Source organism: Perca flavescens, chromosome 12, assembly GCF_004354835.1.
Source record: "Perca flavescens isolate YP-PL-M2 chromosome 12, PFLA_1.0, whole genome shotgun sequence".
In the NCBI taxonomy this organism is placed as follows: Eukaryota; Metazoa; Chordata; class Actinopteri; order Perciformes; family Percidae; genus Perca; species Perca flavescens.
This window is the reverse complement of record NC_041342.1, coordinates 24,703,555-24,729,170: the sequence shown is the minus strand read 5'-3', so window position 1 is coordinate 24,729,170 and position 25,616 is coordinate 24,703,555. Positions and strand designations below refer to the sequence as shown.

Genomic DNA, 25,616 nt, shown 5'->3' with positions numbered 1-25,616 from the left:
TGACTTCTATAGCCTGTATGTGGATGTCAATCAAGCAATTAGCCTATACTTTTTCAAGTGTTTTATATATTACTATGTATCAGATCATAGACTACCCATTATAAAGTCACGAAAATATAAGTAATCTGGTAATTTTTTTCACTATAGTTTTCAGTCATATGTTCCCCACTATGAAGTGACTTCTCCCAAGTTGATACTGCGACTGATGTGACTGAATCCAAATGCAGGGAGTTTATGCCTATTTATCATTATGAATGCAGGGAATCCTCGGAGCATTTTCCTAATTTAGACACCAGGTGGCGCTCTCGACTAGTTAAAATAAGCCACACGGGGAAAGAACACACGACAAGGGTTTTGGATAAACGTCAACTATTTGCTTGGATTGTTAAACGGGCGGTTGTTTGCACGGGACCATGTTAAAGCAATAGCTAGGTTTCACCATATTCCGCTACACAAAGTGTATTATGTTTGAAAGTATTATTTTATGCTAATTATAAAGAGCTGTAATTTGTTGCGTGAGACCAACAGTAATTACAGAGGAAAAAAGGCTTGAGAAAGTCGCGTCCAGCCAGCTGCATGGGTTGAGCAATGTAGTGCGCCAAAGCTGCCTGCCTGAGAGAGGATCCATCACAGAAACAAACCCTCCCACTCCGAGTGCCCCCGCTCCTTCAGATGCAACTCAAAATACATAAAGCGTCCATGTTGCACAGGGAATGAAGGGTCAGCAGATATGAACAGTTTGCTTAAAAGTGCTAGCTAACTTTAACGCTCAACAACTTGCGTTCGCTAGCTACATGTTTTTGGACAAGAACAATCCTCCGACGGGCTTCCTAGTGTTTTTAACGTTGTACCAGACACGGCCTCACATTTTGGATGATCGGAGCTTCACAGCTAACTCGCTAACCCAAGCTACCTGCTAACTTCAGCTAGTTAGCAATTCAACGTCGGTTGTTTTGTGTGTTTTTTTTTCTTCTTTTTTTTTTAGCCACAAACGCTGTCGCTGTTGCGCACAAAATACTTGTTTGCCGCAATGATTTTTTGCGGAGAGCCATAAATGACAGCCATTCACTGGCTTCCATTCACCACCGTGCTAGCTGGCTGGCTACCACTGCTGCTGCCACTACACTTCGCTTCGGACGGTTGCCTGCTGGCTTTGTGGGCTGGCTGGTCATCCTCATCTTAAACAGCTAGCTAACAGTAGCTAGCACACGAAGCAAGCGCGCTAGTACGAATAACATTGTGGGAAACAAAAGCGGAATAACCACCCGTCTAAATGGACCACATGTCCATAATAACCCAAGTTTCCAACCCGAAGGAGGAGGAAATAATATCCTTTAACCAGGAAAAAGGTAGGAACATGTAACTAATGCTAACTGGCTAACTACTGCTCTCGTAGTTGAAGACACTGGTTGCCTGTTTGGTCATATAAAACCTGGACACAACTAGCGTTAGTTAACAAACTCTTAGTAAGCAACAAGTTGATAAAATGTGTTGTGAACCCCAATGATGCCAAGTCTTCGCTTCTAAATTGTTGTGTTTTGGCTTCGTAACTGGACAAAACATCTGATAGATGATTCACTCTGAATCACGACCACAAGGAGCTAAACAGTTCATGGTGGTTTTGTCTGCCGGGTAGCACAAAGTTTTTCTTTGGAATGAAGCAAACGTACAGACAGAGGAAAACTATCTGCTGCCAGTAATACTGGAAAATGTCTTGTGTCTATAAGACATGGAACTTTGATGTGGCAAAGCCATCAGGGCTGTGGTCTCCTCGTAGGATGCGCAGATTTGCATTGCTATCAGTTTATTTTCTTTTGTCTATGTTGTAAACAGTGGAGCTGCTTTGCCTCCGATGAAGACTATCATATGTATTTTCTGTGTTGTGTATTATCCACTACCAGTTAAGGTGGTGTTTTTTCATTCTTATCTCCCTTAAAAAAAAAAAAAAAAAAAGATTCATTTCTTAGATACAATAGTTAAATATTTTCATTGGGGGATCTTTAGGTCATTACTCCTTATGTATTTCCCCACTTACATTTTAGCATGATCTGCAGTGGAGGTGGTCAAATCTCTTTCATGCGGCTACTCTCACGGGTCACCCAGGCCCATGGGACGTTATATCGGTATCAAATCTCAAACCTAACTTGTCATACACCATTAGTAATGTGAGAAGTTAAGTCTTTCTAGCACAATGCATTCTCCCCTGGAGGCACAAATGTATCCCTCTGTAACTAGTATGGATTGTATGTGACTTGAACATAGTTGTGCGTCATTTGAAATGATCATTGCATGTATGTGTGAGTTATGGGAGAGTAAAGGCTAAAGGCAGGGATTGACTCACACAATATGAATGTATGGCAGCAAAAAATATGCAGATTCCACAGCAGTGATACACACCGACATCTAGCTATTATGTCTCTGGTTATATTATAAAATGACAGTGATTTTGTTTAAAAGCTCTCAGTATCAGAAAGTATTTTTAAGGGCATGCTTGCATTTTATAAGTCACAATTTGTCCTGGAAAAAAATGATGGTGAAGTCATTTAGGGACACTGGGTATGAGTAGTGCTGAAATGATAAGTCAATTAGGTAGTTAGTTAATAGGAAAAATGAACTGCTAATGGTTCAAATTAAATTGGATAAAAGGTTTAAGTAAGTGTTCCAGTTAAAAAGCCAGACAATGTGGCCAATGGCTTCATTAATTCATTCGTTTTTGCTCTCCTTTTGTTTCTTTGTAAATTGAGCTGTTGGTCAGAGAAAGTTAGCAAATGTAAGGCATTATTTTGGGCTTGTGATGTGTATTTGTCTTTATTTATAGGCTACACAATTCATTTTAAGAGTTTAATTGTTTTATTTAGTAAGTAGTGTTGTGAACTAGTTATGTTCCTTTTGAGTTTAGTAAATGTTGTCAGTGCTAGTTAAGAACACACAGAAGGTATTATAACTTTAATCTAGACCAAATATCAGTATTATTTTAAAATGTTTCTGTAATAACATCTAAATCAGAGACAACATGCCGCTTCCTTGTGAAGTTATGTCAATGCAATACTTTCATTCGGTTAGCATTTAGATCTCGAATTGTTTACCAACAGAGGGGTTGGGCAGCACTACACACACTTACACAATGGGAATTCACTGTTGTGTGTTAAGCTGCTGCATGAACATCACACTTAATAATGGCCTGAGTTGTCTTTTATACAGGACACAGTTGAGGATGAAGTAGAGCAGCGATAATGCAGTTTGTTTTCTGCTTATTCCATTTTCTCTTAAGGAATGAGTCACACAGAATTCTTCCCTTGGGGCAAAGTCAAATATTACCACAATTCTAGGAATACAGGGTTTTCCTACCATTATAAGGCTTAGGTGCCTAAGCCGTTTTGGGTCACACCACCTAACCCGAATGAATGTCAAAGAGGAGAGCATCTGCTCTAACTTTTCCAACTTTTTGTACACATACGGTAATAATAATGGTTCATATTATGTGAAATTGCATTTTTCTTTATTATTAAAAAACATAACCTTTCCTTGGAGGAGGACTGCCAACCCCCCTGCCAAATACGTGCACCTAAAGTCTTCCACAAATCTAGGAAAAATGCTGGAATAGTATGGCCATGTCCGTTCTGGACATTTTGAAAACAGGTTTGGTAATGAGGGGCACAGCTGTGATATGAAAGGGAATTTGAAAAGATCCAGAAAGGTTTTTTTGCATTAGTGGAATATTTGTATCCACTCTGTCACAACCAAAGTACACAGCAGGATTCTTAACTTTATTTCCTGAGTTTATTATATAGTCAACCAATGATTTGGCTGTCCCTTATCTATTGCATATCACTTAACATAAAGCTCTTCCCAGCAGCTGTCCTAGAGGAATTTGACAGGTAGTCTTCCATTGCTTGAACAGGCTCCAAACTGTCTGGACAAAAATTGACCACCTTTGCTCTCAGTGTTCCTCTACTGGCTGTCTTACAACATGTGCATGCCTTTCACACTGGTTTGGCTGCCAAGCAGCAGCCTAAATATAGACTCGCTGCCCTGTTGGCCAGGGCACCACTGACCTCGAGGCCAAGTATAACTTCGTGCAAAGATGTCAATGATCTTTTTTTTCATTCTAGCAGTCATACAAGGCTTTAGTGTGGATAAAAACAACAGCATTTTCAAAAGAAGATAAGTGCTTGTTGGGATATTTAAGGGTGTTTATGAAGGGGTGTTTCAATTATTTAAAGTCGTCACTCCACTCAGACTTTTGCACTAGTACCTTAATGCATTATATATAAGATGAACAGGTGTCTTTTACATGATCCTTTCAGCTTTTATTATAAATACTCCTCATAATCATGGAATCCAAGAGGTTTCTGAGGATTGATTTATGTGGTGGTATTCGCTGAGCACTTCACTTGTTTAATGAGGTTTTGTCAAATTTCTACCGTATTGAACTGAGATTCCCCTATTAGTAATGGTTAGACCTCATACATATTAAATGTATTCAAGAGTTTGACTTGCTGCCAATTAAGTTCAACATGATTACTCAGTTGAAATGAGCACAGATTCAGTGGGAATTCAACTTTAACTTCAAAAAAACAGTGTACGATGAAGTTAAGATCCACCCAGCACAGGTAAATCAGTGGAATGCTACATACTGCTGTATGTTTTCATTCCCCTCGGAAATCATAAAAAATACATGTTTTTAAACTAATGATTTGGCTATGTACCCTGGTATTTAACTACTTACTAGTAGTACTAGCTAATTATTAAGGATATAAGATAAAATATTGCTAGAACAATATAGCTTACATGGGCAATATACACATACATGTATTATGTAGTGGCTTGTGGCCACTTTTTGATGATTACAAACACTGTTCTATCAAGAGTTTGAATCCACAGTTCAAATATATGCTGGTAAGGAAAAGTGGTCACTAACTTTAAGTGCCCATACGTGTAAACCTGTGTGACTGCCTTCCAAGGTATACCTTGTTTCAGGGATAAGCTAGTATAGAAAATGAATGGATGCCAATATAGATCAGTTACTTACCATCTATAGCTTACTTAAAAATATGTTTTATTTTTGCATATTGTTGTTTTCCATTCATCTTCAATTTTGTAATGAATAACTTTTAATTAATGAGGGTGTTGCAAGTTTTAGTTGTAGTGTATGGTTAGTAAGTGAATCAGAAGACCCTCCAATCAGTTTTGGAACATGGTTAGATCTTTTGTTTTTGTGGTGGTGGGACAAGCCTTTTTGTTTGTTTAGGCAGAGATCCATTCCCGGTAGAAGTTAAGAGCTTATCACTCTGCAGAGGTGAGGCTGATAGCTGCTTGAGTTGTAGCCAGAGAGCACGTTCACAAACATTCCTCAAACTTGTGAACATGTTGTTTTGAGGTGATAAGTATTTGCTTGTATCGCTGCCTCCGTCGACAACTGTTGCCTTGCATAGTCTGTAGATTATTGTATTCTGCTTGACGTGGCATTTTAAAAGCAAACGTTTTCCAAATTATCAATAAAACAGTCTTAGTGTCTTAATCATTTGGTCATGTGATATTGTCTCCCTTCTTCACACACCTTTCCGTAGTTTGCATATATGCATGTTTAACATTAACAGTGAGAGGCTTCACTTTTTTTTTTCTGTAGATTAAATGAGCAAAGGCTCTAGACCGGTTAGATGAGCACATTTTACTATTGGCTAATATGCATCTGGGAGTAGTAATATTTAGACAAATGCTTAATGCACCACCCACTGTAGACTAAATACAAAGCTTTAAGATATTGCTGCACTGTGACATTAAAGTGCATGCAGTGTGAGAGTGAGTTTAGCCAAAGCTATACAATGTGTTAACAATCACAAACCCATCCATGAGTCTAAGACACAACATCGGCTTGATAGAGAGGTGGCTTTACTAAAAGAACTGAACTTTGACTTGTAACTTTATTAACTAAACTGAGTTTACCCTCTCATTATTGGATTACTAACCTCCACTGTGTGTGTGTGTGTGTGTGTGTGTGTGTGTGTGTGTGTGTGTGTGTGTGTGTGTGTGTGTGTGTGTGTGTGTGTGTGTGTGTGTGTGTGTGTGTGTGTGTGTGTGTGTGTGTGTGTGTGTGTGTGTGTGTGTGTGTGTGTGTGTGTGTGGCCCTGTTCTGTGCATGACTCGGTAGTCCTTGGGTCTTTGTGTAGGAATCAATACAGCTGCAGCTTGTAGTGGTGAGTCACAGGAAGCTGACAACCGCCTGTCCCAGTTTTACAGTCCAAAAGAAAAGTCCAGTTTAATAAAATAGCGGTGTGTGTTCATGATTAGGTTATTTTTTAGATTTCAAACCTAAAAGCGTACTATGGCAGATATGATCCGCAAAACCTAGGGCATCATAGGGAACAATTTGGTTAATTACATTTGACTAAACAAATCAGTTTATTTTTGTGGTATTTGGTGGCTGTTGCAGTGTTGTGTAAAAGTTTGGTATTTTCCAGTGGGTTAAATGGTGGCCTTTATACTCTGGAAACATTGGGCAGTAGCAGGAATTTCTTATGCATCCTGTTTTAATCCCCTTTCTCTGTTAGCACATACAGTAGGCTCCTTTTTTGTTTTGGACACTTAGAAGATGGGATAGGGATTTCTTTTACTTACAGTATTTACATTAAAAGTGATGGGGAAGGCCTGTCTCTTCATGGGCCCGGTCAATTTCAATCTTCACCAAAAGCTGTTAATTTGACTCTTATTTGACTTCTTTTAATTTTTTGACGTTAACCTTTTGGTTTAACAATAATACTATTAGTAATAGACTACTCAATTGTCACTGCTTGACTGAGCATTTCCATGTGTTTAGAGGTTTTAAGTTACCTTAAATAGTCACTGAAGTTTTTTGTTGTTTCCTTGTTGATGGATGCATATTGTACTTAAATTGTCTTGTGGTGACGGGTGAAGGAGCTTGTCCCCAATAAGATGTAGTCTAAATACCCAGCACGGCATTCCCTAGCTTTAAAGGCAGTAATTAATGTGACTGGAAGCCAGCGATAGAGGGAATTGACAGAGAGATCGGGGAAGGCAAAGTTTCTTGTAGCCGTGACATGCTGTTACTCGGTCAGTGTGTGATACCTTTCCTGCACCGATGTGTATTTATAGCTGTGGAATACAGAATTTTCATAACCTTCTTAAAACAATAGTGTGGTAACTCCACGTTATGCCCTTGCTTGCATGATATAAGGCTCTGGCTGCTTTTTTTTGCCTCAAGAAGATACTATGGTATGTAGGAAATGTTTTGTTGGAAAAACACTTGGCAAAGCTGTATTGTTGGAAAAATAGTTCTGGTATTTGTAAGGGTTGTCTAAAGTTTGTTGTCCTTACTTCTATATTGTGTACTAGTCATTTGATGTATTTTCTTCTGGCAGAGTAATTCCTATAACAAATGTCTGTTGGATATTTGTTTAAGGTCAGGAGCACAGAGTGGCACAATATCAAGATGCCAGAGAACATGACATAATGCTATTTACTCTTTGCTGGTCTTCAGTTGCAAAAGCATTCTGGTTGTTTGAGCCGAGGGGTCAGCGGGTGAGGGGGGGCTAATGGGTGGAGAGGAATGCAGCCTTGTATAGGCTCTGCGGGGTATGTGGGCCTCCCACCTCCTCCCTCCCCTAGTTTCTTGTGCATGTCCAGGCTGCTTCAGTCACTCACCTGCCAGCTGAAACATGGGAGGGAAATGTAAGCAAGCTTTCGAAGTGGCGACTCCTAGGCCAATCAGGTGAAGGGCTCCACGGCAGGGCAAAAAGGAACAGGGAGGAGCATGTAGCTTCCAACTTGTCACTATTAATAAAAGCTTGGTGTCTGATTTAGGCCCTGGTCCGTAGTCCTGGAATGAGAGGCAATTTGCAATCAGAGCAGAGCCCGCTCTGAACTGTTGCTGTATGCGACACACAAAGTCACCCGGCGAGCCAAGTTATTTTCTGATCAGTGGTTCTGCCAGGCCCGGTCAACAAAACCAGCGCTAATGTCATTTAATCACACTGTCAAGGTCTCACCTATTGTTGTGATTCAGTAAAGCACACACCATTGTGGTCACTTAGGAGGATATTGTAATGAACATACTGTCTAACAGTTGTTGTTCCCAGTTATTCCAGCAGCATCCACAGCTCAGCATGCAAATAGCCAAACGTGATGCTTCCCAGCTTTAGCCTGCTCCATTTTTATGATTGAACAATCGATTTGCATATCCACTTATTCACCCTCTGCTCTCCCACTCCCTCCTGTTGTTTTGACAGCGTCCCAGTCGAACAGCAGCCTAAAGAAGCAGAGGAGCCGGAGCATCTTCAGCACATTATTCTGCTGCTTCCGCAACTACAATGTGGACCCTCCAGCCACCAACACCAGCTCCCTGCCTCCACCTGTTGAGGAGAACGGATCGCCTCCCAAGGTGGGCTGCTTCGGTTTCTGTATACTTTCTTTATCTTCGTGGACCTTTCTTTGTTTCTTTTTTTTGTTCTCCTTCCCACCCCTCACCCTGTGTTTTTGTATGTGTGTGTCTATCTCTCTTGTGTTGTAGTGTGACCAGGTCGAGGTCGTCCCTATCCCTAGTGTATGTATTGCCTTTTCTTCTTTTCCCTTGCATGCAGGCTGAGTGGGCTGGTGCTGGCACATCCTGTCTGTGTGGGCTCCAGTGTTCCTCAGAGAGCTATTGCTCTGCTAGCGTACTGCGGTTCATTTTCAGCCGATCGTACCACTGGCAGAAGGTGTACTGTATGTGGCATATGCACCTATGGGTTTAAATGGTGCCTCTGTGCCTGATCTGCATGAGTGACACTTGGTGGTTTGTATGCTTTCAGAAATACTGTGACACTAACTGTCTAATAAGTGCAAAACTGTTTCTATTAATCGCCTCAGGTGCTTCCATAAAAGAAGTATTGGCATTTTTAAACACAAGGTTTTAGTGATTTTCAATGAAACTAAAAGCAGCTAACCTTTGCATGACCTTTTTGTTTTATTTAATCTCCACTGATAAAAAAACAGATTAAAAAAACCCAAGGGGATTTAAGACCACATTGCTTCCTCTGATTAGGTGGCTCTAGCAGGGGGATATCAGGTGTTGAAGAATCCCACAGGGTGTCATTTTGAAGCGATGGGTCCAGTAAACGCATCATTTCAGTCATGGCTTTATCTCAGCTGCATTGAGATGCTCTTCCTAACATTGTGTTGGCTCTCTGCTCAGCCTTAACTCATTCATTTATGCAAAGTACATGTCTTCTATCACTCTCTCTCTCTGTCTTTCTTACTCTCTTACTGATACTGTCACTCCATACATCTGAAATGATATGCCTTGTCTTCCCCCACAGCCACCAGCCAAATACCTTCTACCAGAGATGATAATATCTGACTATGGCAAAAAGTGTGTGGTGATTGACTTGGATGAAACGCTCGTCCACAGCTCATTCAAGGTAAGAAGAGGCTAAAACTCAGAAAGAGGTTTATTATTGATGTGCACAGCTCTGCAATTGTCAGTGTGTGAGTGTGAGCTAGCTAAGGCCTTCATCTTCAAAATGACCATTTGTATATCAATTACTCACAGAGTGTTGCCTTGAATTGATGAAGAAAACGTTATTGTCGCATGCCTCCACGGTGAACGGAGAAAAGTCTTGCTGCATTGAAGAAATAAGGGACAGCATAAACAGTCTCCCGCTTGCAATCCCACTACTCGGATTCGCTTGGATAATTAGTGCGCATGCGCAAGCTAGTGTTGTAAACAGTCATGCAAAGCATGTATTTGGGTAGTACTGAGCATAGGACTAGATAAACGAGACTTGGATTGTACCGCTTACTTGTGTGAGAGTTTGTAAATGGATGTTTTGATATAGTTTTGCTGTGTAAACGTGGACTGCTGTGACTTCAGTGCATCAAGATTTCTTCTTCCATTCACCGTGGAAGCATGCAACAATAACAGTTTTCTTCATGAATTCAAGGCAACGCTCGTTGAGTAATTGATATACAAATGTCATTTTGAGGGTGAACTATTAAACTATTAAATGTGTCAATTGAAGAAAAAAAAACCTTAACTTTTTTAAATTTTATTTGAGCATTTACCAACCTCATTGTAAAGCATACTTTGTATATGCCTCGCAATGAGAGTAATGCATATATTCTATCTGACGTTATCTCTGTCTTTATGTTCAAAAGTCAGCCAATAACCTGCAGGAAGTCAAAGCTGTGTTGAATCCTATAAAACAATAGCGTTGTTAGTGTAAACAAAGCCGTGAGAGGAGCGGGTGCTGGAGATGCTACAGGATGTGCTGTAGTCAGAACAGGGGCAATGTTACAGTCCTGATTGCATTTAAAATCAAAGCAGGATGGTAATTGGAAAGTCTGAAGGCCTGCTGATGTTGGTGAGAAACAAAAAACTCTTGGATTATTTTCTTGTTCCTTCCAGAGATTTGACAATCTGTGAATTGCAAAGTTTTAGTGTTCCTAGCAGGACCTCTGCTGATCAGTTGTGGTACTACACCAAGCGTTTGAATGACACTGATATGCTGTTTTGTTTCTTTTCACAGCCCATCAGCAATGCAGATTTTATTGTTCCCGTGGAGATCGATGGTACCGTTCATCAGGTATTGTGTACACACACACACACACACACACACACTACAAATAAATATTTAGAGAATTCTACCTTTTTATTAGGGGGTCGAGTTCCATGTTGTTCCTATGTGAAGATCCTGAAGAGACTGGCTGTGATCCAGTTCAAGTAATCCAGGATAGGCTGTGTGTTTCCTGCTTGGCCTATTCATGATTACTTGCACTGGGTGGCAGCCGCTGGGCAAACTCTGTGTGTGAAAATGATGTTTTTTAGAGAGGGAGACACCAAGCTGAAGATTTTTGATAATGCAAGAAATGAGTAGCAGGCATTTTTCTGTAGCAATCGTCAAAACATGTAACCTCATACTGTCTTAATACTGCTATAAATCCCACTACGAAGGTTATAGTTAATTGCGCTCCTCTCATATTTCATCATTTCAGCGGTGCGTTTGTTTAACACTTGTGTTACACCATGCATGTTGTTTTTCTCTGACCTGGCCTAAAATCTGGTGTGTCTCACAGGTGTATGTGCTGAAACGACCGCACGTGGATGAGTTTCTTCAAAAGATGGGAGAGCTGTTTGAATGTGTGCTCTTTACAGCAAGTCTTGCCAAGGTGTGTTTAGACCCGGACGTGTTTTCTGTGCTCGTAATGTCTTTTGGTTTAAAAAACAAAACAAAAACAAAGCCATAGAACAACATTTTCTATTTCCTTGTTCTGGTAATATCCATCTGCTCTTGCTGTCTGAATTTTCACACGTCCATTGCTTCACTCTCCACCTGTGTCTTTTGCATCTTAGCCAATAATGCATTGGTAAGTTTAATGAATGAGTCAGAGAAATAGCCATGTTATCAAAGACCTGTAGTATCAGTTTCTGTAGTATCAGATGCTCGTCGTGCTGAGTAATAAGCTAGGTGTAAGTAGTGCTTGTTTCATAGAGTAGTATTTCCTGAGGCATCTTTCCTGACAGGTAAACGCAACTGAAGGATGACCGGCTTTGCTTCCTTTTGGAATATAACTGTAGCATTTGCAAGTTATTCTGTCAGCACTCTAGTTGAGGTATATGACCACAAAGATGTGTGTCACAATGTGTTTTCACAACATGCAATTTGATTTATTATTTGAATTTTCCGTAGTTGTATTGTGCATGTGCATGTCATTTTATTATTATTATTATTATTATTATTATTATTATTATTTTATTTTTTTACAGCACTGTAACATGTTGTGCTGTGTTTGTTTGGCTTGGGCAGTATGCAGACCCTGTGGCAGACCTGCTGGACCAGTGGGGCGTATTTCGAGAGCGACTTTTTAGAGAATCCTGCGTTTTTCACAGAGGGAACTATGTCAAAGACCTGAGCCGGCTGGGACGAGAGCTCAGCAACGTCATCATTGTTGACAATTCACCTGCCTCTTACATTTTCCACCCAGAAAATGCTGTGAGTTCCTAAACTATTCATTTATTTTTCACAGTCAGGCGCTACTTCTGTTATATAATTTGCCTTGCCAAGGAGTCAAAGGCTCCCATTGTTTGCTACCTTGATATAGTCCATTATCTTAAAAGAGCAGTGTTTATTTTTTTTATTTTTTTAGCAGTGAGGTTGCAGATTGCCAAGTTACTTTGAGATCCGGTCGCTTTTTTTTTTTAATATATTTTATTGGAGTTTTTCCAAAGTTTACACCGTAACAACACAAACACAACCAACCATGTATATAGCTCTTGTCAAAATAATATGAACTACATTCATGTACATGTGTACACACAAACCTATACAAATGTAAACACACATAAAACCTTGTTTAAGAGAAAGGAGAACATTTTTTATATATATATATATATATATATATATATATATATATTTATATATATATATATATATATATATATATATACACATACATACATACATACATACATACATACATACATACATACATACATAATAAAAATAAATAAATAAATCAAAAAAAATAAAGTTTATAAAACCCTGCTTTTTATTTTAAATATTACAGTAGCATGAATCAGTTACTCGGTAGACCTCTGGAATGGAAATTCTCAAGGTATTTAATAAATTTTCTCCATAATTTGTAGAAGCTCTGGATTTTGCCCTTGTAGGCGTATGTTAGTTTTTCCATGGCTAAGCAGTTGGAGAGGTTCCTAAACCATAATAATGCCTCATTGCTCTTCCATTGAGTAGCAATACAGTGTTTAGCCTGTAGTGAACATAGACTAATTATTTTTTTTTGAGCACTTGACAGTCTTGTTTCAATTGGAAAAAGACCAAGGATGAAAATCTTAGGGCATAGAGGTAGCGTCACAAGGGTAATGTTAGACAAAGTCTGTATAACCTTTTCCCAGAATTCTCTAATTTTTGGGAGTTCCACAGACAATGAAATAGAGTACCCTCTTCTAGGCCACACTTAACACATAGGTCTGGGTTATTCTTATTAAAACGGTGCAGAAGGGAAGGAGTTATATAGGTTTGCATAATCCATTTAAATTGTATCAGTTTAAACGTGGTGTTTATAGTCTGCGTCTGAGCTGATTGGCAAATTGTCTTCCAGTCCGCTTCAGAGATTTCCCTGCCCAGATCGAGCTACCACTCCAGCCTTCTGTTATTTGAGGATTCTTCAGAATTATCTACAAACAATTTATATATGAGGGACACCTGGCCCGAACCATGGAGGTTGTCCATTGTGGCCTTTTCAAGGATAGACAGAGGGGGTCTACAAGGGCATTGATTATGTTCTTTTAAAATAAAACTCCTGAGTTGCAAGTACTTAAAAAAGTGATTCCTAGGGATATTGTAGATTCTTTGCAAATCCTCAAAGCTATACATTTCACCATTGTCGTTGTACATATCCATAGTTTTGATAATCCCCCGGTCTGCCCAGGATCTAAAACCAGGGTCATCTCTGCCTGGACGGAATCTGCGGTTACCCCATATAGGGGTAAATCCTGATTTATCAGACTCTAAATTTAGATACGATCGTATTTTGTACCAGACTTTAATGGTATTCTTAACAAAAGGATTATGGGTGTCTTTTATCAGGTCTTTTTGGCGTGTCAGAGTGTAAATATAAAATTAAAGGTAATGAAGATGTAGTGGCAGTCTCTATCCTGACCCAGGGGGTGATAAAATCATCCAAGAACCAGTACATGGCAGCTCTAGTCTGGGCGAGATCCGGTCGCTTTAAAAAGAAAGAAGTTGTTTGGGGTTCAGTTGCTATGTTGGAGTATGGTGGTTATGTTGTCGATAAAGTCTTAGTTGGTATTAAACTAAAATCTCACTGCAGGTGTTTTTTTTTTTTTTTTTTTTTTTTTTTTTTTTTTTTTTTCTGTCTCCCAAGGTCCCTGTCCAATCCTGGTTTGATGATATGAATGACACAGAGCTCCTGGATCTGCTTCCTTTCTTTGAGGGACTCAGCAAAGAAGAAGAGGTTTATGGAGTCCTGCAGAATCTAAGAGGCAGGTAACAGGACACACCGCAGCGCCTCTGCTCTCCATCCTCCTCCTCTGTCCACCATTTCTACAACCGCATCTCTCAGACTCAGGCAGATCCTCCGACACGCGCCCCTCTTGTCTCTGCCCCAAGGGGACGCCTTGGAGTCTCACTGTGGAACCTTCACGTAACCCCGTCTCTGCTCTCATCTCCTGGCGACAAACCCTCAATATCCCAAGAGCACTGTGTTTCACAAAAACCACACCAGAAAGTGTACAGAGCGTCCTAAGTTGATAATATTGGGGACAAAATGCTAAGAGGAATGAACTCTGGTCTTTATAATTTTACTATTCGGTGAAGTGCTTATTTTAAAACCAAAAAAAACATCAACCCACGTTTTGTCTGACATTTCTTTTGTGGTACCACACAAAAGTCTGAAAAGATTTTGTCCTCGTATTGTTGCTATGCAGGCAGTTTCTGGTAGTAGAAAGGACTGTGATTCTCTTTTCTTACTGAATGAAGTGCCTTGTGTGTATGTTGTTTATATCGGGAGATATTTTTTACATGGCATATTTCCAGAGTACTTCAGTCTTTTCACACACAATATGCTTTAAAGTGGACACAGAAGTATCTTGATATAAAGTGTTATTTTTTTTTGTTTTTGTTTTTTTTTATTATCAAACGCTGGGCAAAAGTCTCCGTAGTATTTTTTTTTTTTTTTTTTTCTCCTGGTATGCTTGTGCCATCATATAGATGTGACTTTGTTTATTTCTGCTTTCATTATATGTAGACATAGTTAATTTGTTTAAGGCAAAGGAGTACGTTTGCAATTGTGAACCTTTCGCACCACCTGCAAGTACAGTAGTTCTTTGCGTTTGATAGTTTAATCTGAAAGCTTAGATAAATTGTGCCATTTTTCTCTCTCGTATCATCCCCCCCCACACTCTTTATCTCATTTTATTATTTGCCAAATAAGAAAACAAAGGTTTTACAGGCTTCATATCTTCAACAGGGCTTCAGCGAGAACTGTTAAACCATTAGTAGTAAGTATAGCATTATAGGTTTTATTCTTTTAAAAAATAGTTGTCTTATACATTTGTATGTTTTTACTGTTATGACGTCCTTGTTTTTCATGTCGTGCTTTTATCATATGGCTAGCTTTCAGCCCACATTTTTTCTTTTCTCTTTTTTTGGGCACACACACAAGTGGTGCAGATTCACCCTTAGGGGTGGATCTTTCTCTTTATAATTGTACACAGTTGCAAAGGTATCCCTTTTTGTTGTTTTCAAATGGTCTGGGATCTTACAGTAAATGGGTTGAGTGCCATGTTTTTATTTGTTCACAAGGTTAGTGTCTTTATGGAATATAGGATAGTGTCAGATCGAGTCCGGACAGTGTTAAAGTCCCACCGTTCTCTCCTGATTTACATACGAGGATGGCCTGGTCCCAACCAGCCGTGGTGTAAAACCAGTGGAGACTGTGTGCGGTGTTTACCTTCCCCGACTCTTTTCTAACTACTCTTCACCTCAGTGCCTACGTTTGAGAGGAGCCACGCAACCCGAACGCTGCAACATTAGCTACCATGGCAATAACCTTTTTCGGGGGGAGTTTCCATTCCAAGTGTTTGGTGTGGGTGTCTAGAGCACTTGACAGGCTAGCCAGTAGAGGTTTGGTTGACACTAAATGCTGTCCTGGTTTATCACAATGACTTTCAGTGTTCACGATAGAAATGCATTTTTCACATTATTTGATCCGAAAACTGGATAAACGCATATAATTTAGTCCTTCAGTCATTTTAAGAATAAAATATAATTACTAAAAAAAATGTCAAAAGGAAAATACTGAAACAACTTTAAAGTTGCTTGGTCTATTTCAACAACAGCCAAATGATCTTGTATAGTGTACTCACTGCATTGCCATAGTTATCATGCTTTTGTTGAAAAGAAAGTTTAAAAAGAGAAGAAAGGAAAAGGAAGCCTTCCAAACCTACAGATGGGTGCTCAGTCGTGGCTCATCCAGACAGCCTCCAAATGTTAGGGGCCAGCTCTAAATGGAGCACTACTGGGGCACTGCAAAAGGACTGTGAAGAACCTCATCGTGGCATTGATGCCTTACTGCCTGTGGAGGCCCAAAGCAATGTTTCTTCATTAATTCCAAGGTTACAGCTACACGTTTTTAGCATTGTCATTAGTACTTTCTTATGGAGTGTGATATATGGCCAGGAATTAACATTATGAAACAATGAAATGAAGCAATGAAGCATGGAAAAAAAAAAAGCTGTGATGCCATCAAGGGATTGTACGCTCCAACAAACTTCATTTGCTTTATTGCTTGGTTTATGGGCCATGATGTTACATTAAAACGACCTACACTACTTTATAATTTCCAACATTTTTTTTTTCAAGTTGAAAGGCTGCTGCTCCTACAGGCGTATTGAAATATTTTCTTTCTTTTGCATAAGCATTTGTGTTGGCGGTGAGTGTTCAGCTCACGATGATGGTTTCAGCTATGTCCTTTTTATAAAAAGTGTTTGGTCGACTCTTTTCAACCTCTCAATGATTACCTTTCTCTGAAAATGTTGTTTGTATCATTGTGATATTTTTCTACTTACCTTTTGTCAGTATTTGGTTTGAAAAGTTGCATATTACCCCATTGTATCCAGCTTTTTTTTTTTTTTTTTCTCCCTTCCTTTCAGATCTTGCCTTTTGGTAAGAATTCTCAGTCAGGTTGTGTCTTTCCTATCAGGGGATGTGCGCGCGTGTGCGTGTGTGTGTGCGCGTGCTGGGGCATCTTGTTTGCTTCCTTCCAGTTTTTCTTTGTGTATCACCTCACTAATAATCACACATTCATCATTTTGTATTGATTCAGCACCAAAGTTCTACAACACTTGAGTTCAAGTCACTGTTTTTTTTGGGGGGGGGGAGTTTGGTGAGGTTATTCACTTTTTTTCTTCTTTTAAAAGCAAAACAAAAACTTGTCCATTCTTGTTGTCTTACTTTAAAGTGTTGGCAGAATGTTGTCATCCTGAGCATCCGTTTTCTTTCTTTCCATAATAAAATGCTTAATTGAAACAATTTTGTCATGGCTATTTTTTTTTATTTTATTCAAATGATAAAGATGCCAAAGATCTTCACTTCAAATTGATGTGGTTGAAGTTTTTACTGTCTGTACCTGATATGGTCTGATAACTCAGTCATGAGAGAGAATGTTACTGTGTTTGGTCAGAATAAGTTCACTGTAAAATCTTATTTTGCCTATAATTTCCTTCCAGCCACGTCACAATAAAGCACACTTTTATGCAGACTTGTTGCTCTTCTTCTGTCTGCAGACTGATGGCAAATAAATGAGCTGGCAGTAGTGGTTAGAACAAGATTCTCTTACAAAAATGGCAGTAATTTTTTTTTTTTGGGCCACTTAAAGGTCCCATATTAAGCAAATTTTCAGGGTCATACTGGTATTTTGGGTTTCTACTAGAACATGTTGACATGCTTCAATGTTAATTAAATGTTTTTTCTTCATACTGTGTCTGAATATACCTGTATTCACTCTCTTTCTGAAACGCTTTGATTTAGCGCCTGTCTCTTTAAGACCCCCACCTGAAAAAGCCCAGTCGGCTCTGATTGGTCAGCGTTTCCAGGTCTTCTTATCTGCGCTCTGTGTCTCTGCACCATCACTGCAGCTGGGGAATGACCATAGACTGTATATTAACGGACAGCGCATGTGTGACGTCACCCGTCATCGAGTTTGCCGTTACAGGCCCAGCCATCCTGGTTGCTGATGTGACGATTTTAGACGAGAGGGAGGAGTGAGGGAGGAGCTTCTTACACTCTACGTTACGTTACACACTTTCGCTGGCAATCGCATCATAGCCACGCCCTAAAACACCCCCCTGCTTTATCGTCGATTTTAAAATCAACGAGACCATAATTAAAAAAAAAAAAAACATAATTCTGTGTTGCGGAAGACTTAAAACTAGCAATTGAGACCATAAACTCATGAAAATGTTTACTGAGGTACTAAATCAAGTGAGAACTAGGTAACTTTCTCAGACTTCAACAGAAACCGACCTCCTTTTGCAACCGCACCTGCTGGAATTCAGATAGAGTGCAGGTTTAAGGCACTTCCGCATTTGCAGCACTTCGCCAAACCGGATGCGTTATTAACAGTCTATGGGAATGACTAATGCACTGTAGTGGGACTTTTTATATATATATATTTTTACATCACAACCTACCGGAGGTCCTGGCAGCTAATTTAAAAGGCACCGTTTTGTATGCATTGCTCTCTGGATTGAGCACTTTGATACTTTCACAGTATTAACATAGCACCCTATAGCAACTGCTTTATAATAATAAAAAAAAAAAAAAAAAAAAAGACATGGACATCTTATTTTTACAATATGGGACCTTTAAGGGCAGCAGGAAGCAGCTGTAAACACAAAACTAACATCTTTCATTTTGATATGGCAAACATGTTAGCATACAGTTACCCCTTTGATATTAAACTAGTGACGTTATCCATTGTTTATATAAAATATTGGTTAGAACTTAAAGCCGCTTTAGTACTTAAGACATAACCTACAAATAACCTTACATTAGTCAAAGGCTTTCACCTCATTCAACTGTAAGCTAACCCATGAGCTGTGCAGTAATGTGCATCACCTGCCTGACTTCCTTTTGACACTTTGTGTGCCAAGGGGTGTGTCCATCCAAAGTTCACTAGATTAATGGTTTTATTGTGTGAAAAGGCTGAAGTGGCTCAACCCAAAACAGCTTTTCTTCTTCTCCTGTTTGCAAAACATTAAGGGGTTCAAAAAGGGACTTGGTTTTGCTACTGTACTACTACTCACTGACTGCTACTACTGAAGTGTAAGCATTGTTATTGTCATATAATTAGTAAGGTCATTAAGTACCTTACAGTTGTATTATTCCACTTGGTACCACTGGATGAGAAGCCCCAGGATCGTTAATTAAAAAGTCTTGACTACAGATGCAAAGTTTAACCGCATGGAACCTTCAGATAAGTGAAACAGTTTAGTTCAAAGTGCTGGGAAAGAAAACATCGAGATGGGTGTTCATGTTTAAATCTTTTCATCTTCATCTTGATTTACAAAAAGAAGTAGCCGTGATGATGTCACATGAAAAATAATCATACTTGATGACTAATTAATTACTGATAAAGACAAAGCACATTTGTTTTCATGTCGGCTTGCGTTTCTCCATTCATGAAATGGTCGTTAAAATAACGAGATTTAAATAGACAATACGTTAACTGACCAGAAAATGAGGGACACAAGCTGTCTTATAAAAAAAAAAAAAAAAAAATCCAATGCCATCGCAAACTGAACGTGGTATAAGACCAGTGCAACTCATACAAACCAATTAAAAATTAGTATAACAGTCCCTGTTATGGAGATGGAGTTCTTTTTCGGTCCTTTGACAAAAATTTGGTCCATTACATTAATTCTGTCTGTTACATCTTTATCTGACTTTAAAAATAGCTGCTCAAACTACTGGGATTAAGAAAATAAGTTAATCATGAACTAAAACGATAGAGCAAATAAAATAAATACAATTAAAAACAGCTGAAATGTGGCTGTGTAATGGAGGTCCTTGTGTCTTCAGAGGCACACGCCAGTCGGTGACGTCTTACTCAGCATCAAGGACCATGATGTGTACAAAGAGTCCAGCTGAGGGGAGGACGTCTCCGTTCCTATTGAGCAGAGGCACGTGTCTGTATCCTGTGTGGGAGCACAAAGTGGCTGCAGTCAGTGATCAGAAAAAGGAGAATATGAAGAGCTCTTTGTTGCAGGGTGTGAACCGAGTTCTCTGTGCTCGACTAGAGAAGGGATAGTTCCTGTCTCTGTTTATGAAGGGTGAAAGGGGGGCTGGTTGAACTTACCCATTTTTAAACTGTTGAATGGAAGTGTGTACTGCCCAACAAAGTCATTGTCAGACACGGAGTCATAGTCTTCAACGGTGAAGCGCACCAGTGCTAGCTCTGGCACGTACACATCAAACTGGAAGCTTTCATTCCATTCTGGGTTAAAACCTTCAACAGGAAAGAGGAAATACGCCAACAGTGAGTTGATGTATCACATCATTAACTGGTGATCTTTTAACCTGCCTCGGCTACTTCTGTTTCAAAGGCTTCCACGATTTCCCAGCATGCATTTCGAAACAACCCCAAGACGGCGTGAATACATTAGCAGAGCACGAGTTTCTCACGGTAAACAAGAAGCATCAGTCTTACAACGGACTCAAAATGCTACGTGTGTTGCGTCCGAATTGCATTCTGGTCTATTGAGGCTCCTACTGGTAGAGACGTGTTCTATCAGTACAAAGCACATGGATATGGAGTTTGACAGAAAAAAAAGGTACCATTGTTTTCAACATAGCTGGTCTCTTTCTCAGCATTATCAGCCGGCACTCCGTACACCGCCACTTTAACCAGCGGGTCCACAATGGAAGATTCCTTCTGGTTCAATTTGGGGAGCTGCTGGGCGGATATAACCTGATGACAGGTGGGGATACATCATGTCAGAGAAGAAAAATACTTCAAGATCTGAACCGCAGAATACCTTTGAACGGGAAACGTCAGCGAATGCTTGGGCGTAATGTAAGTGTGAGTTATTACAGCAAAACACTCACCATGACATGGAGCGTCTTGGGCTTCAGCCGGTCTCCTCGGGTCAGGGTGATGGGGTCAAACTCTGTGTCTATGTTCCTCATGAAGGCCGGTTTCAGGATGTAGCCGCTCTTTCCGTTAACCAGGAATCTGCCCTGGTTAACATCCATGTTTGTGCAGGTTGTCTGGAAGTTTAAGGCCACTGAAAGGAAATACGATGAATTGAAAATAAGCGACAATCTCCCATTAATGTCAGAGTGGACTGTACATGGGAGAGTTTGTAATTCCCTCCTTGTGTTAGTATTTACGTACCGATTTGGCAGCCAGCGTTCCACAGAGGCACTGGGTTGTAGTTGGAGGAGCCGGCCCTGGAGCCTGCTGGATAGACGCGGCTCAGCTTGTCCACGTTATGACGGATGTAGGAATTAGCTGCAGAGAAGAAGTTGAGACAGAAGAACAAAGTTATCTACTGAGCTGAAAGTTAGTTTCTAAATCACGCAGAAGGGTGCATCACTTTGTTTACTATGTGCACTTTATTCTGACAGAGGTGCCATCATTAACTACAATCACCACATGAAGACAACTGGTTAGGTGTCAAAATCCTTTTAGGAAAATAAACGTTTAATTTGGTTTTGTTTTCACAACTCTGTCGTGGATATTAAAATGTATAAAAACAACAAATGAATACTCTAAACAATTGTTCTCAATTTGTTTGTTTGTATATATATATATATATATATATATATATATATATATATATATATATATATATATATATATATATATATAAATAAATAAATAAAAAAAAAACTATTATAACCCTAACACCTATTTCGGAGGTTTTCGAGACAAATTCACAGGAATTGGAAGCACCAATAAGTGATATTTAAAATATCCTTACTGGTAAGTTCTTAAGATAAATCTATACATTAAAACACTTGAGTGAATCCAGCCTGAAGTCTTCCTCACCTGACTCCTCTGCCAGCTTCATAGCCTTTCCCTCACTGAAGGACGATATCTCGTAGAAGCTCAGGTTTTCTCTTGCGTCCTCAAAGCTGCTGAAGGGGACGCTCCTACAGTAGACCACCATGTCAGACAGCTCCTTCGCTAGTTTCAGCTTCTTTTTCTTCTACGGATAAAATGGAAATTAAGTGTCAGTACAAAAGAAATGTTGGCTAATGCTTAAATGTGTTAACATTGATTATTTATTTACTCTCCATTGACGTGAATCCCACCTTTCTTTGCTCTTCCTCATGTTCATTCTCAACCTCTTCCTCCTCTGTCATGTCCGTGTCATCATCTTCTTCCCCCTCAGGAGCAAAGCTGGCCTCCAGTTTGTTTAACCTCTTCCCTTTGATCAGGAACTTCCCCTTCAGCTCCTAACACACACACACACACACACACGCACGCACACACGCACGCACGCTTTGAGTGACTGGTATCAAAAGGACTAAAATCTAATGTCCCTACAGTATAGAAAGTGGATACCTCAGGAGATGGAAAGTTTATGGGCATGCCATCTCCCAGGGGGGAAGTGATGAGAGCACTGCCCAGGATGGAGCTCATGTGCTGGGCCATGACTTCCTGTTGCTTCACACTGCAGTGGTTCTCCAAGGAGAGGATAACTGGGTAATCGGACGCCTGGGGGACAACCAGACAGAAAACACAGAGAACTCAGATCAAGTAAACTTCCATAAGAGTGCTAATGGGTATTTTTTGGACACTAAACACACCTTGAAAGCGTACTCCTTAATGGCTTTGATGACATCTTTGAAGAGGATCTTGGAGGTAAGTGTGTAGCCGTGGTAGATCTCTGGCTCATCATCTGGTCCGTCCCAGCAGTCCAGCTCCACACAGCGGCAGCCCTTCAGCAGAGCCCTGACAGAGTCACAACTATTAGTGACCTAAACAAAGGCTGTGTAAAGCAGCCCGAGGGTTGTCGTTAATACACCCCAAAGCATTTTGGATAAACATACATACGGTGCCACATGTAATCCCCACTGTTAAATACAACATACATTAACCAAAAATATACATCAAATTGGTTATTTTCTGATCAAAACAGTTTCCTTTTTCTCAGCCAGCGCACACTAGGACATTCATCCAAGACATTGTTGCTGACATATTTGCACTTCCACAGGCCCTTCATGAACTAAACCGCATGAGTTTATCCTCATATTGCTTAGACACATCCTGCAGCCCTCAGCCTGCTCACACTGGGATAGAGAGATAACCAGATACCAAAAGTTGAAATTAATATCTGCAGCTGGACATTACAGCTATAGCAGCTGAATTCAAGACTCAGATTTTTACAGGCTGGATGAAAGAAGTTACCTGACATAAGCCTCCGTGCTGCTGGGTCCCCTGAGCTGATCCTCCGTGAGGTAGGTGTTGTGCGAGGACGAGATGAAGTAGTGGTTGAGGGGCTGGCTCATGTCCTGGTACACCTCTCTGTGATCTGGATTGAGGACCAAGGCATCTGGATGGTGGATGTACATGAGAAAGCCATCTTTGGACAGCAGCTTCTTCTCCTTGGCTGAAAGAACAGAAGGACACGGCAGAACAACAGTGACCAGGGAGACATTTCAGTCATTTATCCAGGACAAAGTATGGGAGTGTAATGCATACACTGTCTCCCTTAAGAGGATCCGATTTCCCCTCTCCTCATTTCCTATTGAAATCCAAGATAAAAGATCCCCACTGAAAAGACTGCGTGAGCCGAGTTATGTTCAGCACCTTTTTGCATTAAATAGGCTGAATAAACTTGACACAAAATGCCTTAAGCTGCATGTATGTAAAACATTCATGTGCATCACTTCAGTAAGAGCACCAACCACATTAGATAGACTGTCATCACTGGATATTGAATGTAATTTAAGTTCATCTTGTATGTTCATCTTGATAGGCTGTAGTTGCCTATCTAACTAGTTAGCTTGCTTCCCAGAATGATATTTGACTTGGAAAATGTTGTACATCTCTCATCGGGACTTTGACATTTGCTGCTTTGGAGTGGCATCATATTACCCGTCAGTGAAACTCACATCTCGTCCATTTTTGTTCCACACTTTAAAAGATGCATCGGTTTCATCTAAAACTATTCACCAAAGCAGAAAAATAAACATTAATCAAGACTTTTGGCTTTAGGTATAGTTGTGGTTATTGTTTTAACTTTGAACAGTTAGGCTAGCTGTTCCCCCTGCTTCCAGTCTTTATGCTAAGCTAAGCTAAAGTAACTGCCTCCTGGATCTAGCTCCATATTTAGCGAGAGTGGTATCAATCTTCTCATCTAACTCTTGACAAGAAAGTGAATAAGCATATTTTTCTGCATGTCAAACTATTTCTCTAATCCTCAGAGCAGTATATAAACAGGGGCAGAGCGCATTAATCAAATCTGCTGTAAATGCGCCAGAGTTGATTTTATTTTTTTCGTCTGTGAAACACAGGCTCTCATTGGCCAAATGCCTCCCTTTTAGTCAAAAGAGGATTCCTGCTAATTTTTTTTTAGACATGAGATTAAGGCCTTGCAACTTGTATGACTGTCATATTATAAAGACAAAGAGGAAGACAAGAACACTTCACCATCCCGATAAATGTAATCCATAATGACAACAATTAAAAATACAAATGCAAAAAATGCAAGACATTGTTCAAATAAAGTAGCTAGAGTATTGGCGCTGCCCACTAGTAGATTAGTCAACTAATCGGTTGTTTTGGTCTTGGCTGACTAAGATGTCTTTAGTTGATTAGTCATTTTTCATGCTTTTTTTCATGCTGAATGACCATTTTCCAAGAAGCTTATAAGCACATCTCTGGTAAACACAAGGTTTAAAGTGGTGCTTTTGCATGATTCTTTGTGTAGAAACTCAGTTTTACAGATATGTGGATTAAATCAACCATAGCTACTTAGCAGCATTAACTTGACACCCCAGTAGCATCAGTCCCTGATTAGATCTAAAGACAGAAAAACAGCCATGCTGGAATGATACTGACCCACCTAGACTGAGTAACACTGCTCCACCACACTATGGAGTAACAACAGGCAACAAAAACCCGGTATTTTAGATAAGTTACTGACCATTTTCATCTGGCTCATTCTTCTGGATAATGTCGTGTGCATCAGCCAGTGTGGCTTCCTCTCTCTGTTCTTTGATCAGGAAATCCACCAGGTTTTGAGGACTCATAAAGCCCGCCGTTTTAGCGTACTCTCCATAGATCACGTCGATTTCCTCCCGATCGGTCAACAGGTCATAGAAATGTTCAATCTCCTCTCCAGCCAGGTATCCAGTTTTGGATGTGTCACATTTCTGAATGATAGAAAAATGGAATATGAAAGCTCGTCCACACTTTACACTGTATGCTAAAAAGTTAGGGGTATGAGGTATTTGTTTTTCAGGCTTTTAACATAATCTTTTTCTCAAATCATAAATGTACATCTATTTATGGACACTGCAACAATGGCTTTGTTTTTTATAGCTCTACAGGATATCTACGTATGACTTGGATATTTAGGAATCATTAAAAATCTCTGAGGGTATCACCTCGAAGAGCATCTCTGTGTAGTCGTCATCCATCTCGATGTTGAGCAGCTGCAGGAAGTTCTTGAGCTCTGATTTGCTCAGCTTGTCATCCCTGTTCTTGTCAGCTTTATGTAGGCAGCTGAAGATCCAACTGAAAAGTTTGTAATGTAAGGAGTAGATAGAACGACATCTTGCCGTCTGCATTTTCTAATTGGTTGTGAATTGCAAGGGCACCGTGTGCAGCAGGAGTTCCTAAACCACAGACAAATGAGTCGTGTTCACAGTCTAACCCAGGGGTGTCAAACTCATTTTCCCAGAGGGCCACACTGGAAAAAGAGAATCACACCAAGGGCCAGACCTGGAGAGTTTATTGACGTGCTTTTGTTACTGCATGTCACTTTTTTTTTAACATTTCGGTAGCTTTTTTCCCTCATTTTTGTTGGTTTTGTTCCGACTTTTTTGTGGCTTTCTCAGACATTT

At 39.9% G+C, this 25,616-nt stretch overlaps 2 protein-coding genes across 5 annotated transcripts in view; one reads left to right on the top strand and one right to left on the bottom strand.

The window, feature by feature from the left end:
- The first annotated feature begins 339 nt into the window (after positions 1–339).
- On the top strand, positions 340–17,063 carry ctdsplb (CTD (carboxy-terminal domain, RNA polymerase II, polypeptide A) small phosphatase-like b). Of its 2 annotated transcripts, XM_028593729.1 has the most exons (8): positions 340–1,349; positions 8,247–8,398; positions 8,528–8,560; positions 9,315–9,416; positions 10,524–10,580; positions 11,071–11,163; positions 11,802–11,987; positions 13,900–17,063. In XM_028593729.1, the coding sequence occupies exons 1-8, from the start codon at positions 1,274–1,276 to the stop codon at positions 14,023–14,025; spliced, it is 825 nt and encodes a 274-aa protein (XP_028449530.1). In that variant the 5' UTR covers positions 340–1,273; the 3' UTR covers positions 14,026–17,063. The 2 variants fall into 2 exon arrangements, with proteins under 2 accessions (XP_028449530.1, XP_028449532.1); XM_028593731.1 differs by lacking the exon at positions 8,528–8,560.
- Positions 17,064–19,065: 2,002 nt separating this feature from the next.
- The window catches only part of LOC114564790 (1-phosphatidylinositol 4,5-bisphosphate phosphodiesterase delta-1), a 14,778-nt gene continuing 8,227 nt past the window's right edge, over positions 19,066–25,616 (bottom strand). For 2 of the 3 annotated variants that reach the window (XM_028592350.1, XM_028592352.1), the window contains 12 exons: positions 25,158–25,287; positions 24,695–24,923; positions 22,954–23,155; positions 22,353–22,497; positions 22,108–22,260; positions 21,855–21,998; positions 21,589–21,748; positions 20,932–21,048; positions 20,643–20,821; positions 20,373–20,505; positions 19,894–20,043; positions 19,066–19,732 (listed from right to left, as the gene is read on the bottom strand). In XM_028592350.1, coding sequence (XP_028448151.1) covers positions 19,641–19,732; positions 19,894–20,043; positions 20,373–20,505; positions 20,643–20,821; positions 20,932–21,048; positions 21,589–21,748; positions 21,855–21,998; positions 22,108–22,260; positions 22,353–22,497; positions 22,954–23,155; positions 24,695–24,923; positions 25,158–25,287 — 1,834 coding nt within the window. In that variant the 3' untranslated portion in view covers positions 19,066–19,640. The remainder of the gene's footprint in view (positions 19,733–19,893; positions 20,044–20,372; positions 20,506–20,642; positions 20,822–20,931; positions 21,049–21,588; positions 21,749–21,854; positions 21,999–22,107; positions 22,261–22,352; positions 22,498–22,953; positions 23,156–24,694; positions 24,924–25,157; positions 25,288–25,616) is intronic. The other variant, XM_028592351.1, reaches the window with a different exon arrangement.